At 38.1% G+C, this 15454-nt stretch overlaps 2 protein-coding genes across 9 annotated transcripts in view; both read right to left on the bottom strand.

The window, feature by feature from the left end:
- Positions 1-425: 425 nt before the first annotated feature.
- Positions 426-5351, bottom strand: LOC148189080 (5-hydroxyisourate hydrolase-like). Of its 7 annotated transcripts, none has more exons than XM_088079622.1 (4): positions 5223-5351; positions 3517-3653; positions 1954-2104; positions 426-1570 (listed from the first exon to the last, which is right to left on the bottom strand). In XM_088079622.1, the coding sequence occupies exons 1-4, from the start codon at positions 5304-5306 to the stop codon at positions 1481-1483; spliced, it is 462 nt and encodes a 153-aa protein (XP_087935748.1). In that variant the 5' UTR covers positions 5307-5351; the 3' UTR covers positions 426-1480. The 7 variants fall into 7 exon arrangements, with proteins under 7 accessions (XP_087935748.1, XP_087935751.1, XP_087935749.1 ...); XM_088079625.1 differs by having other exon boundaries at positions 3517-3678; positions 5223-5299; XM_088079623.1 differs by having other exon boundaries at positions 3517-3753; positions 5223-5298.
- Positions 5352-7135: 1784 nt separating this feature from the next.
- The window catches only part of LOC148189079 (uncharacterized), a 52989-nt gene continuing 44670 nt past the window's right edge, over positions 7136-15454 (bottom strand). For both annotated transcript variants that reach the window (XM_088079603.1, XM_088079604.1), the window contains 3 exons: positions 13077-13228; positions 10629-10680; positions 7136-10370 (listed from right to left, as the gene is read on the bottom strand). In XM_088079603.1, the coding sequence (XP_087935729.1) occupies positions 10642-10680; positions 13077-13228 (191 nt within the window). In that variant the 3' untranslated portion in view covers positions 7136-10370; positions 10629-10641. The remainder of the gene's footprint in view (positions 10371-10628; positions 10681-13076; positions 13229-15454) is intronic.

Below are 15454 nucleotides of genomic sequence, written 5' to 3'. Positions count from 1 at the left end.
AATAATATTAATAATAACAACAACAATAATAATCATTGTTGTTGTTGTTGTTGTTATAACAATAATGACCATAATAATAATAAAAGAGAAAAGCAAACAAACTGAATTTTTGTTAATGATTAGTTAATTAATGGTTAACAAGGCAAAAAAAGACTTTGAAAAAATGGTAATTGTGTAACATAATTATCAGATTTTAAAGGATTAAACAGTTGAAAAGATATTAAAATAAATTATTGAAAGATAGTAAAATAAATAATTAAAAATATTGTTTGTGAGAAGAAATAAAACTACATAAATAATTGGTAAAAAATCCTTTTACACTAAAATAGTTTTTGTTTCTAGTATATTTTGTAAAAGATTTTGGTGTTGGCTGCGACAAACATAGATCCATCCAGAAGATGTTTAAAAACAGCAAAAGTTTGGCATTTCTGCTTGAAAAATGTTTTAATTTAATTGATTATTAAAATGTATTGAACATCGATCATTTCAGCTGCATTTTCAGTTGCTTCATATGACGACAGATTCTATGAAACTATAACATTTTAAACAAGAAATGTGTAAATCACAGGTTTAAATGTCTGTGTAGATTAAGATTTTTTTTCCCAAGAGAAAAGTAATGTTTTCAGTGTTATGCAAAATTACATAAAATATCACATAAAGAGATGTTTTAGGGATAAATTCATTACTTCACTTGATCTAAGTGTTACTCTAAATGTACCCTAATTTTTGTATTTAAAGCACAACGTAACAACAAAATCTGCAACTGCGCCAAAGACAAAAATAAAATAAAATAAGATAAAACAAAACAAAATAAAATTACAATTAAAAAATACTGGAAAAGTTCAAGTTATAAATGTCCTAAGTCTGTCTGCCTTTATGTCTTTCTGTCTCTCTGTCTTTATGTCTCTCTCTTTCTGTCTGTCTGTCTGTCTCTCTGTCTGTCTGTTTGTCTGTCTTTATGTCTTTATGTCTCTTTCTTTCTGTCTTAATGTCTGTCTGTCTGTCCCTCTCTCTGTCTGTCTGTGTGTTTGTCTGTCTCTCTGTATGTCTGTGTTTGTTGCAGCAGCAGGTGGTTGTCTCTCTGTCCCTATGTCTGTCTGTCTGTGTGTCTCTCTGTCTGTCTGTCCCTCTCTGTGTCTGTCTGTGTTTGTTGCAGCAGCAGGTGGTTGTCCCTCTGTCCCTATGTCTGTCTGTCTGTGTGTCTCTCTGTCTGTCTGTGTTTGTTGCAGCAGCAGGTGGTTGTCCCTCTGTCTGTGTGTCTCTCTGTCTCTCTGTCCCTCTGTCTGTGTGTCTCTCTGTCTCTCTGTCCCTCTGTCTGTGTGTCTCTCTGTCTGTCTGTGTTTGTTGCAGCAGCAGGTGGTTGTCTCTCTGTCTGTGTGTCTCTCTGTCTCTCTGTCCCTCTGTCTGTGTGTCTCTCTGTCCCTCTGTCTGTGTGTCTCTCTGTCTGTCTGTGTTTGTTGCAGCAGCAGGTGGTTGTCTCTCAGCTCCCTCTGTAGGTGCTGTAGGAGAAGCGGCTCATCAGCAGAGGGAGGTGAAACCTCTGCTGAGGATCAGTGATGGTAAACACAACCTGGAGACACACACACACACACACACACACACACACACACACACACACACACACAAATTATTACAATTCCAAATACAATTTTATGGACATTTTTTAAAAAAATTCGAATAAGCGTCCCCTCTTTCTTAAAACTAAATTTCAGGTCATTCTTGCTCAGGTTACAAAGGGTTAAATAGCTTGTGCGAGGCACCTGAACGCAGCACGACAAAACTAATGTTGATGTCAAAGGGTTAAACTGCCTGAAAGTATTAAAACACGATCAGTTAAGCCCTGCGAGTGAAATCATTTGAGCTTTGTTTGACCTCCAGACTCCAAGTCTTCAGTCCAAACAGCGAGAGCGCGAGTTGAGTTTTAACACGTCGTGTGTGTGCGTGATCTCTCACCTCTACGTACGGGTGGAAGCAGGTCTGACCCAGCGTCTCCCAGTAAGAGCCCGTCTCAAAGCGCAGCTTGTACATGCCGGGGCCGAAAGCGTCTCTGCTGACGAGTCCTGAGCAGCGGCCGTCTTCGTTTGTCGTCCTGAAAATCACGAAACTGCTGAGCTGTAAAGTTCATTAAAGCCGAAAGAAGGAAAAAACTATTAACTTCATCTCCAATCCCACTGACCTCTCTCTCATTAACCCTTTGGGACTGTTTGCTGCATTTTACACACTTTTCATAAAAAATCATCAAAAAAAAAAAAACAAAAAGAATGACAGCAGAAAAGAAATTGAAAAAACAGAGAAAAATTAACAACAATTCTGCAACGTAATTTTAAATACAATAATTAGAAATGTAATCTTCTGGATATTTTTTGTTAGCTTTTTAAAAAATAACTTTATAAATCTACTCAGTTTAAATACCAACCTAAATACGTTCTTTTTATTCTTAATTTTTTTTTTGATAACTGTGTGTGTGTTGATGCATGTGTCCTAAATGTAGTCCAGATTGTGTATTTGAGTGTAATCAGTGAATTTGCAGCTCAGCTCCTACAATAAGTCTAAAATACACTGTGGAAACTAAATAGTTACATTCAGACTGTTCAGGTCCAAAAATGCTCCATTGAAACCCATTCAAACTGACATTTTTGATCCCACAGCCATCAGAGCAGAAAAACAGGACTTGTATTATTTCTGGGTGTCATTCTGGGCTTTTGACTCTGAATTTGTCATTTTGACTATTTTCCACCTGATGAGGTCATTTTGACCATATTTGGCAGATGGAGGAAATACATGCTATTTCCACTAGGTGACCTGTCACAGTCAATGTAGCTGCTGATCACTGACATATCCCAGACTGTCAGCAGCTACACTCACACACTGACATATCCCAGACTGTCAGCAGCTACACTCACACACTGACATATCCCAGACTGTCAGCAGCTACACTCACACACTGACAGATCCCAGACTGTCAGCAGCTACACTCACACACTGACAGATCCCAGACTTTAATTTAAAGAAATAAAACAGTTTTGCATGTGGTGTATTGAAAATAATTAATTCTTTGTGGGTATTTTTCATCTAGAAACATTTTGGTTTCATGGTTTACTTATTTCTTAGTTAGGACTTGTTTTTGTTGTTTTTTTGTATTTTTTAGTGCTTCCTAGTGGTCGATACCAATAAAAACTTCAGCTGCTGCTTTACGGCTGAATGCTTATCACATTAAAACATCGTGACATGTGAACATCTAGACCTCCAGCCACAGTGCATCTATAAGAGGTGTCATTTGATTTTTAGCAAGAATTGTGCAAATGGAACCAACATGCTCCTGCAGCTCCTGTCATGATAAATGCAGCTCAAAGAAAACTAAAAATGCACTGAAGTGACTGAGAATCCTTCTCAAAAGCTTTCTGAATACAATTATTCTTACATTTTAGGAAAAGGAGGAAAGAAAGGTTCAGCAGTCATTCAGAAAATCACAGATTCTGATGTTTCAGTGGTTAAAGTGTCAGTGGCGTGTTTTACCCGACACTCAGCATGTTCCAGATCATCAGCTGCGAGTCGAGCCGGTGCAGGCTGAGGGCCAGCCTGGCCGCCGGGACGCCGTCTCCGGTGTTCAGCACGTGAGTGGTCAGAGGGCTGGACTCTGCTGCCGCCATGATCTGCTGGACAGGTGAGGACAATGATCTGCTGGACAGGTGAGGACAATGATCTGCTGGACAGGTGAGGACAATGATCTGCTGGACAGGTGAGGACAATGATCTGCTGGACAGGTGAGGACAAGTGAGCTTTACTTTTTACAGCAGGGACACTCATTGCTTTGCCTGGGGGCCACTTTTGCAGAATGCGAGGAGGCCAGGGGCCAGTCGCAGCAGCACCATACATGGTTCTAGGATTTTAGGACATTTTTAGGATTTTAGGAGAAGGCGGTCCTAGATGTCTTAAAATTCTAGAAATATCCTATAATCCTAGAAACATTCTGAAATCCTCCAAAGGTCTCAAACAAACAAACAAACCTAAAAACATCCTGAAACATCCTAAAATCCCAAAATGTCTTAAATTCCTAGAAACATGCTGGGATCCTACGAATGTCCTAAATCCTAGAAATGTGCTAAAATCCCACAAACGTCCTAAAAAAAGCCTTTAAATCCAAGAAATGTCCTAAAAGTTCATAAAATGCCCTAAAATCCTAGAAATGTGCAAAAATCCCAGAAATGTCGAAAAATCCAACATATGTCTTTAAATCCTAGAAATGTCCCCTAGATTCCTGAAATGTCCTAAAATCCCCCAAATGTCCAAAAATCCCAGAAACATCCTAAAATCTAATAAATGTCTAAAAATCCAAGAAATGTCCTGAAAAACTAGAAATATCATAAAATCCTATAAATGTCCTAAATCCTAGAAACATGTACGGGGCTGCTGCGACTGGCCCCTGGCCTCCTGTCATTTTGCAAAAGCGGCCCCCAAGCAAAGACAGTATCAGTGTCACTGAGCTACAAACACACCATCCACATCCTCACACAGTTAACATAAAAATGACACAGTATTCAGAGCAGGAAACAGCAGCAAAATCGCCCATAAACAAAAAAAGCATCAGACACAATTAGCCAAACTGCAGATTAAATCAGAATTAAATAAACTGAGATTAAAATGTCAAATATTTTTGACTCAGGAATCTGTTTCATCTACATAGACTACTTTTTTAATAGCTGTTGGCGGAGCAGCAGTTAAAAACTCTGAGCCTCTATTAAACAAACAGACTTTCAGCCATCTGACCTTTGACCCTTACTGTGTGATTTTCCAAAAATCTTATGACCTTCTGCCATAACAGCGAAAGACAGAAAAAGAAAAACAGCAAACGGAAATATATCTATAATTATGTTTTCATCAAAGGATTAAGAAGTAGACGTCTGCAGCCTTCTTCTCCCCTTACAGAAATTTCATAAAAATCCCCCAAACCTTAATCAGAAACGTACGTTTTTCAAAGGCAATAGAGTTTGTGTCGCCTTTACTGATTTCTTGAGATCTGCCTTTTTTCCCCTCAGTGCTTTTTCAAAGAAATCAAACTAATGCTCTTAAGGTTTCTAAATGCAGCAGAAGAAAGGGTTAAAGGGTTAAAACGTGCAGGAAACTGTTATTGTGATTCTGCCTGAACTAAAAATGCACAAAACAAACACATAAAATAAAACTGCATCAGAGTTTTGTGTTGTGAGCTGTGGGAGAAGTCGTACCTGAGTGTGAGCTCTCCTCTCTGCTGCAGCCACTTCGCTCACCTCCCAAAAACTCATCCAACCAGTTGATCCATTACCCAGCATGCACTGCACAAACAGCACTGTGTCAAAGGTTGTTTTGGCTCTGATGAATCAATAACAGGAGCTGAGAGAGAGAGCGGCGTCCCGTCAGTCAACAGCACGAGCTCTGCTGTTCGACTGATTAAACTCTTCAAACATGATAAGACTCCACTGATTTAATTAAAACACATACAGTGTTAAATCATATACAGCCTGAACGGAAGTTAGTCTTTATTTATGGTGCTGTATATGATTTCTTGTAGTTAAAGTGTCACTAAGATTAACAATAATTAATGTGTTTTTTCACCCTTTACAACCTGGATCAACATCATTTTTCACAAGCACCAGCAATGAGCAACTTTGTGAGAAATGTTCTAAAAATGGCAAGAAATTAGTAGATTTAGAAATTATTTTAAAAAAGAAACAAGAGAAAAAACATTTTTAGGTATTATAATTAAATATTTAAAATTATGTTACGGGATTATTATACCTTTTCCTCAAGTCCTTTCTTCGTTGTTGTTATTGTTGTTGATTTTTTTAAAACTTTTTTTTGTTTGCTTATATTCAAACCTTTGAACAATGAGCAAACTGACACAATGTCTCTCAGAACTTGGAGAAAAAAGACAAGCAAGCAGCTTAGTAAGAAATGTTCCACAAATTGCAATAAATTTAAAAAAAATATGAAAAAGCAAAAGACTATTATTCTAATAATAATTACATATTTAAAATTATCTAAAAGAATTATTGTAATTTTAAGCACTTTTCCAAGTCTTGTTCAGCCTGCTTTTAAAATATGTATATATATTTTTTGTTAATTTTTAAAATATTTTTTTGGCTTTTGTTTTTCCTAATTCCAGGTTTTCTTGTTTTTGTTTTTGTTTTTTTTTTACAAATGTCTTGCTGATTTTTAAGCAATTTCTTCTTTGGTTTCTAATTTTTTCTTTTCATGTTTTTGAGAGAAAACCAAATCAATTTGCTCAGGTTTTAGACGTTTAAATAGGGCTGTCAAAAGGTCCATTGTTTAAAGTCTTGCTGAATTGCTGAATTTCAATAGTTCATTGCAGATTATCTAATTTTTATCGCATGTTTACAATTCTAATTAGTTCAACCTTGACTCAAACTGGACGTCTGTGCCAAATTTTTTTTAAAACTCAAGGCTTTCTTCTGGTATCACAATCATGAGACTAAGACAAAACCAAGGTTACAGTGACCTTGACCTTTGAACACCAAAATCTAATCAAATCCCAATGTACATTTGTGCCAAATTTAAAGAAATTTCCTCAAAGCGTTAATGAGATATCACTTTTTCAAGAATGAAATGTTCGTACGGACAACTCAGAAACATAACGTGTAAGCGACAGCTATCGCCGGCACAGAGACGCAAAAACAACTCTGAGCAAAACCTGACCTTTGTCAGCAACAAAACTGAATATTACTTTTTGTATGTAACTGAACCATTATATAATTTTAATTACTGCACACATTAACCCTTTGAAACCAGAGCAAATTTCTTTCAAACATTTGCAAGAAATAAGTGAAAAAAAGTATCAAAATATTCCTAAAAGTTACCAAAAAAAGAAAAAAAAAGAGGGAGAGAAAAAACATGAACAAATGAGGAAATTAATTGAAAAAAGTGCTTAAAAATAAAAAATAATTCTGTACAATAATTAAAGAAATATAATCCTGATAATTAAAAAATATAGTTTATAGACGTTTTTCATAGCTTGTTCTTTTTTTCTAAATGTACTTATTTGCTGCAGTTTGCAGGGCTTTTTTTTTTGCCAAATTACTCATTTAAAAGGGTTTATACGGAATAATAATATTATTTTTACACACACAAAGCTCCAACCACACATGTATTTTATGAAAAATACCTTTACTACACTCACACTGAAACAGAGGACATTTAGCACTGAGGACAAACACAAAAGCACCGACAGCAGAAACTACAGCGAAGCCAAAGAAACGGTTTCCAAAGTGATCTCGAACCTGCAGGTACAGCATTTCTCAAGAAAACATTTTAGTCACATTGTTGTTTAAAAGTCTGAAACGTTGTTTAAGTATAAAGAGCCACTGACGTACACATAAATATTTTCAAGTGTCATTTTCTTCAAACCGACAAATATTTTACATGAACGTATTTACAGTCAGTCACAGCTGGGAAACACGGCACGGGAACAGTTCGGTGGCTTTGCTCTCCATGAAATCAGTGAAATCAAACATAAAAGCCCGGACACGCAAACCTGTGGCCGACCGTAACATCGCCTCGTGTCGCCCGCCAAAAAGTTGCACTTAAACAAACTGCAAAGAAAAATATGTAAAGTAAAATTTGACGGTGGTGGCACGACTAAAAACAGGAAAACAACAGCATCAAACATTCGTGTTTGTCCTCTTCGTACCAAAGTTACAGCTAATAGTTGTCAAGACAACAGAATATCGAAGAGATCGTGCTCGCAGCAGCGGCGCCGGCTTTTTATCACGATCGAATATGAGATGGAGGGCCGATTTCACGGTCAGCAGGTGATCCGTTATCGATTTAGATTTCAAAATCCTGCTGAAATCACATATCTGCTGTCATAAAATGCTGCGATGGTTCGTGCTTTTTCACACCACAAAGAAACCGCTCCAGAGTTCGTTTCAGGCGGTCTCGGTTCGGTTGTTTGGTCCGCACCACGGTTTGACTGACAGCTTTCACACCGGCTCAAATGAACCGTACTAACCTACTAAAAAGGAAAAGCGTGTTTAGATTTGTCGATAAACTCACCGCCGTTTTGAGAAAAACTCTGTATCTGACATTTCAGAGCGAACACAAACACAACGCAGCAGAGCGACACTGCGGGACACGCCGCTGTTTGTCTTAAAGCAGGGACACTCAACCTGCTTTATTTGGGGGGGCACTTTTGAAAAAAGACAGGAAGCCAGCGGCCATCTGCAGCAGCCCCAAACATGGTTCTGGGATTTAGGACGTCTCCAAGATTACAGGCCATTTCTAGGATTATGAGGCATTTCTCCAATATCAGGATGTTTCTACGACTTTTTATGACATTTCTCGGGTTTTCGGTCACTTCTAGGATTTTAGGATGTTTGTAGTATTTCAGGACATTTCTAGGATTTTAGGATGTCTCTAAGATTACAGTCCATTTCTCAAGTTTTAGGACATTTCTAAGATTATGAGGCATTATGTCAAAAAAAAGTCCTAGAAATATCCTAATATTTCTAGGACTTTTTTTTTTTTTTGACATTTCTCGGATTTTAGGTAACTTCTAAGATTTTAGGGCGTTTCTAGGATTCTAGGATTTCGGAACATTTCTGGGATTTTATAATGACTCCAGGATTTTGGGATGTTTGTAGTATTTCAGGACATTTCAAATATTTCAGGACATTTCTAGGATTTTAGAAGATTTAGAAGATTTTATTTATTTATTTTAGGAAATATCTAGGATTGTATGACATTTTTGGATTTTAGGACATTTTTCAGATTTTTAGACAGTCATGGACTTTAAGGAAGTTAAGGAAATATTTCCTTAATTTATATCAATAAAAATAATAATTTAAACTATTATCCTCTGGAGTTCACTGACTGAACAATAACTGAATCTAACGACGGTGCTGCAGGGACGACGTTTACTTCTGGGCCAACACAAAAGTTAATCTTGCCCTGATTCCCTCGACAAAAAGCCAGCGGTGTTTTTGCATTGAATTATTGCAGAAAATAAATGTTTATGATACACGTTTTTTGTAGCCGCTAACTTAAACCTGAGAGATAAACTGACTTTAACCAAACTCATTTCTTCATAGCTTCACTTACTCTTCCCATCTGTATGCAGTATTTGTAGTTTAATCTTCATTTCAGGGAATTGTCAGAGTCTCTCACTTTATCTCTGAATTTTCTGAGTAAATTAAAAAGCGTATTTCACCCAGAGAGTCATAAGACCGTGCTCACTGAACCACATGCCGCCCCGTACACATCTGGTTACACATCGTGATAAAATAATGAAAATAAACTGTGTGATGAGGAGCTGCCAGCTGCTGCCACGCTGATTTTATTTACATTAATCAGTTTGGAGTCCAACAGCAGAGCAAAGGAGGGAAATAAACGGGGCCAGGGGCTTTAGATTATTTCATTTTATTTATAAAAACTGCCAAACATAACTCACTAATTATCTGCTTTTTTGTAGGTGCACTATCAATTTGAAAAGCAGCCAAGCCGAATTTAATTAAATAAATTGCTCACTATGTAATATTTGTCTGCAGAAAGTGTCAAGTCTCTACAAGCAAATTTTATGGCGTTCTGAAATTACCGTAATGAAAATTAACGGCGGTCTGAAATGGAGGAAATCGTCAAAAAAGTGTAACAGTACAGTACTTTAACCCCTTGAAACCTGACATTTCATTGAGTTCTTTCAAATACATGGAAAGCAGGCAATAAGCAACTTTTTTTTTAAATGACAAAAAATTAGCAAGAAATTAGTAAAAAAAAAGTTCCAAGAAAATTACCCCAAATTAGCCAAACAAAAAGAAAACGAAAGGTAAATGAAGCAAAACAGGAAATGACCTAAAAAGTGTTAAAATGAAATAAAAATAATATATAAATAATAATTATTTCTGAAAATTATAATAATTATAAATATAGGGTTTTTGGGGGGTATTTTTCCTTTGTTATTTGAAACTTTTTGATTTTTTTTAGCTAATTTTTAAGGTAATTTTCTTGTCACCTTTCACAATTTGCGAGACATTTCGTGTGCTTATTACCTTTTTATCACACAGATTTGTTGAACGTTTCAGAGGTTTAAATGCTCGGGGAAAGGCACAAGAAAACTGATGACGATCCAGGTTTCAAAGGGTTAAAAAGTTTTGTGTCAGTGTGAGAGCGGAGCACCAGAGCCGGAGATGAACCAGAAATAAATCTGTGATTCTGTGAATTGGAAATCAGTTTGTGCCACAAAAAAAACCCCCAAAAAACGAAGAGAGTGACGGACAGGTGAGAGAGCGAGGAGACTCGGTCCAGTGCAGCTCCTGCTGTCAACGCGTCCTCGGAGCATCTTTCATCCAGCTGTCACCGATCCCAACATCTGTTTTTGGATGGATCTGAAAAGAGAAAAGAGGAGTCTGAAAAAAGACGTTTATAGATCTCTGGGCCCAGTTGTTAAAAAAAGAATCTGGATCTAAAGGATCTGGATTTGGGAATAAAAAGTTTTGCTTTTTGACACATCTTTGGCTACAACGGTTACACTCAAAACTGGCGGGTTCACTAGTTTGCACCGAAGGTCCAAAAATCCTGAACAGAACCGGCATAACAACCAAAACCAGTTTGGTAGAAAAGGGTTTAAGTGTGGGAGTTCGTACCTGCGCTGCAGCATCACAGATCGTCCTCCAGATCAGACTGATGCTGCTTTATCTGGAAACACAGAAGAAGAAGAAGAAGAAGATATTAATGAGACAGCAGGCGGGTTTCCGTCACAGATTTGTGCAAAATTTTAGCGAGATTTTCAAAACGTCGATAAAAGAAAATGTGGAGATAAATGCGTTTCCACTGAGTGATGTTCCGCGACTTCCCCTCTGGTGATAGCATCCCAGTAACCATGGCGACGGATGTTCAAAACATCAGCAGCTTTATTTCTATTGCAGCCACCAAACTAGCCGTCATTATTTCCAATCCGAGGCCACGTCGGCGTATTAAGGAGCCGTAACGGAAAGGCGAGCCCCTTATACATGGGAGTGGACACGTATGAGGGATTTCTGGGAGATGTAGTCCACAATTTCACAGAGGAATTGTGGATTCAAAACTTTCTCAGCGTTATCTTTTGGATAAATGTATTTGGCGTTTACTTTGAGTTTTTAGTTTGTCCCATTAACTAACACAGAGGGCATAGAGAGACACCAGGGGGCGACACACAGAAAGCTACACTTTGGGGGAGCCGTCATGTCGTCCATCTTTAGTGTAGTCTTTAGAGTGGTGAAGGGATGATGTATTTTTGTAGGTCAGCCAGGGAGTCTGCATCGCACCAGTGTCCTCATCCAAAACCTTATGGGATTTTCGATTATCGCCAAAAATAAGCTCTGTGACGAACACAGGTTTATGAGATTTACACGTGTTGTTCAGCATGATAATCTTCACAGATGAACAGATTTTTTGACAATCAGATTTTTTTTGTGTTTTGAAGCCAAAATGAAAGCAAAAAGCTGTCATAAACACTATAAACAAACTACATCCTGGTTGCACAACTTTAACGTCACAACTACAAACACAGTAAAAACACGTAAAAACACAATCAAAAAATATTATGAACAGATAAATCTACGAGTCTGAGTGCGACTGTAAAGCTGTAAAGGCGGTGAGTGAGTTTAATGCGTTTTCGGTGTCGCTGTGATGACGTCTAACGACAAACACTGTCGTCCCATTTAGACACTTGATAGCAACCGCCTTTTTTAAGAAACGTAAAATCTTAAAAGTTAAAAAATCGGGTTTATACGGACGATTTCATGTTGTAGAACAAAACGTCTAAACATCTTATTTAAGGCATTTTACCAAAAACAACATTCAAAAAAACACAGAGACTTTGAGACGAGGGAACCAGAGGTGCTTAAAATGCTAAAGGACTTCTGCGTTTTAGGCCTCGTTTCCTCACCGCTCTATATACAGTCTGTGAGTGAAACACACACATTAACCTACACTCACTGCTCACCAAAGAAACTGTCCTTACTAACACACACACACACACACACACACACACACACACACACACACACACACACACACACAGACGAATGGTAATTATGAACACACTCTTGCTGTCGGAGGAACAGCGCAGCAGATTAGAGGCCGCTCTGTTTTCTGCCTCGCTCGGCTTCATGAGGAGGCTGCGCTCCGGCAGGCAGGTAGGAAGCCTGCAGGCTAATTCTATATCATTATGTTTCCCTGTAAAGACGCCGAAAAGCGCCGCAGCTCGTCTGCTTCACACCGGAGAGGAGCTGAATTAAAGGACCTGCAAGGCGACAGTAAACACACCGTCCACCACAGATTATGCAAATATTGTCTGTGCAGCGAGGAGCGACCGCACTTTAACTGCTCTGAGATAAATCACTGCCAGATTATCTGGACGACGGAGCTTTTTTCACCTTTTTCTTTCAGATTCAGCCACACCAAGACTCTTTTGTCCTTTTTTGTCGTCTATTTTTATTTAATTTTTCCTCTGCCGAGTACAGAAACAATTATTAATTTGTTTACCGACAGAAAATGAATTGAGATGCATTTTGATAATTGAAAGTAGTTTTTTCTAGCAAACATTTCCTCGTCATAGGTTTTGAATTATGCATCATTATGATATTTTCCCTGTTTTCTTTTATAATATAAACCAACAAACAGACTCACGGCGGCTGTGTCTCTGCTCAGCTGATGTGAGTTGCTGTGAATATTTGATTATCCACAAGATGGCAATCTGACTTCAGCTTCTGCAGTGAGCTCAGTGCAGAGGGGGCAGTTAGGAGGTGATCATTTACCCCGCGAGGGGCAGATGTGGGACTAGTTATTAGACAGTCTATGTGGATAGGAGGGATACGTATTTATACTGTGGGGTAGTTATTGGGGTAAAAGGGGAAACATAGTTACCCAACGAGAGCAGTAAGAGTATAAATTCACCCCGTGAGGTTAGCTGTGGGGTATATGTTTATCCTGTGGGGGTAGTAGTGGTGTATATATACTTTGTAGGGGGGAGTAGTGGTGGTATATATTTACCCTGTGAAGGCAGGACTGTGTATATTTACCCTGTGGGGGTAGTAGTGGAGTATATTTACCCTGTGGGGGTAGCTGTGGGGGTAGTAGTGCTGGTAGTGCAGCGGCTCGTCCTCGCTGGCCTCTCCTGGTTCAGGACTTTCTCTCTCCAGACTGCTGACTGAACCTCGGTGAGGAGAGTCTGAGACACTGGACTCTCTGCCCTGAGGACACTCTGACACACACACACACACACACACACACACACACACACACACACACACACACACACACACACACACACACACACACACACACACAGAATCACTGTCGCTGTGTGTGTGTAGAGCTGCTGTCTTCTGTTAAATCTTCACTTCGTGTTTTTTGTTTTATGTTAGTTTTATAACGTACGAGTGTGGCTCGTAGAATATTTAATATCTTAGCTAAGAGTTTTCGGGGCATCCTGGAGGCCGGGGGGTTAATTCACAGACCGTATCGCTGTAACGTATCCTCCGCTCGTTTCCTGTCAGCGTTTTACCGCCTCCTGCTTTAAAGGCTGATACACCTGTGGTCCTCCGACACACAACAACTGACAAAATAACAGCTGAACACTCGCTCTGCAGCCGGGACACTCGACCTGCTTTTACCAGATCAGCAGATTTTAGGATGCTTTTTGGATTATAGGACGTTTCTTGATTTTCAGATGTTACCAGGATTTTAGCACATTTCTAGGATTTTGGGCCATTTCTTGAATTTTACGATATTTCTCCAAATCTTGGAGGTTTTCTAAGATTTTTGCACATTTCAATGATTTTAGTATGTTTCAAGGATTTTAGGATGGTTGTAGAATTTTGAAACATTTCTAGGAAATCAGGGTATTTCTAGGATTTTTGGATGTTTCCTAAATTTCAGGATGCTTCTCAGATTTAAGGACATTTCTAGTATTTCAACAAGCTCTATTTTGATGCTGTTTTATGTCTCTGACACCTTATGGAGACTAAAAGGACAAAAACTGAGTCAATCACTTTATTTTTATTGTGAATCAGAAATTGGTTGGGGGGCCACCCAGCACCCTATCAGGGGGCCAGATTTGGCCTGAGGGCCGTAAGTTGAGTATCACAGATATAGTATTATACTAAGCAGTGTACAAAGTACGTCCAGCAGCTACAACGTGATGAACGAAGGCCTGCATCAGTATTTTTATCAAAGTAATATATTCTGAAATGGGCCATTCTGAATCATGATGAGCACTTTTATTTTTTGTTTTTCAAGCATATTTAATTGTTAATACTTTTCATATTTTTACATACTTTTACAGTTACATTGCTACTTCTACTAAACCATTTAAAACTTGAGTGAATTTGCTGGATTTCTCTAAAAACATGGGAAGAAGACAAGAGCAACTGAAGAAGAAATTACCCCAAAATTAGCTAGAAATTTGTAAAAAATAAATAAATAAATAAAAATAAATGAATAAAAATACCTGAAAATTAAAAAAAAATGAAAAGGGAAAGTAGGAAATAACCTGAATAAGGTGCTTAAATAAAAATAAAATAAAATAAAATATTACTACCACTACGAATAAAAATGTATCTTATTTATAGAGGACACTCAGACACTGTACCAAAATACACACATACACACAATTTATATGACATTAATTAGACATTAAAAGCAGTTTTAAACAGGTGGGTATTGATGAGTGTTTTGAACTGGAAGAGGCTGTTGCATTATAATAATTATGTAACAAATATTTAAATATGTTATTATGATGATTGTCACTACAGTTTCTAAATCTACTATTTTGGGGGATATTTCTTGCAAAGTTGCTTCCTGTCTCTTTTTTCCATGTTTTCGGAATAAATCAAACTAATATGCTCAAGGTTTCTGAATACAGCACAATAAAGCTGATGCCAGATTTCAGAGGGTTAAAAAAAATCAGAGAATCAGAAGACTCTGCCTGAGTGAGAGACGTTTCTAATATTAATGTCTTAAAATAAATAAATAAATATATAAAAATCACCCAAAGAAGTGAAGACTGTCAACATGTCACTTTGGATAATTTCCTCATCTTTTCTATCCTCCCCAGTCATTTTTTTTTTAGTGAAATAAAACCAACACACACACACACACACACACACACACACACACACACACACACACACACACACACACACACACACAGAGGAGAGTTGGTGGACGACAAGATAACTCCTGAGCGCTGAAGGGGAGCTTATGAGAGGTTATGAGGCCGGTGTTTATCGCTGTTTACCTCGCTGTCATAATCCACGCTCCGCTGGCGGCAGTTTTGTCATTGAACCATTACTCACTGATGCAGTCTGATAGCCGATCACATCTGATGGTAAACAAACCGACTCTTTCTCTCTCTCTTTCTGCACCGGCGGTCGCTCGCAGATCATTCTTAAATAATAAACATCAGTTCAGAGTTCAGTCGAACTCT

Source organism: Plectropomus leopardus, chromosome 7 (genome assembly GCF_026936395.1).
Source record: "Plectropomus leopardus strain MGB_pleo_1.0 chromosome 7, ASM2693639v1, whole genome shotgun sequence".
Taxonomy (NCBI): domain Eukaryota; kingdom Metazoa; phylum Chordata; class Actinopteri; order Perciformes; family Serranidae; genus Plectropomus; species Plectropomus leopardus.
Note: the sequence above shows the minus strand (reverse complement) of the source record. Positions and strands in the feature narration are given on the sequence as shown.

Coding starts and splice junctions, on each gene's coding strand:
- LOC148189080 (XM_088079619.1), bottom strand. CDS start 3,876: ATGTATGGTGCTGCTGCGACTGGCCCCTGGCCTCCTCGCATTCTGCAA. Junction 2,113..3,516: donor TGGAACATGCTGAGTGTCGG/GTAAAACACGCC, acceptor TGAACTTTACAG/CTCAGCAGTTTCGTGATTTT. Junction 1,571..1,953: donor GCTTCCACCCGTACGTAGAG/GTGAGAGATCAC, acceptor GTGTGTCTCCAG/GTTGTGTTTACCATCACTGA.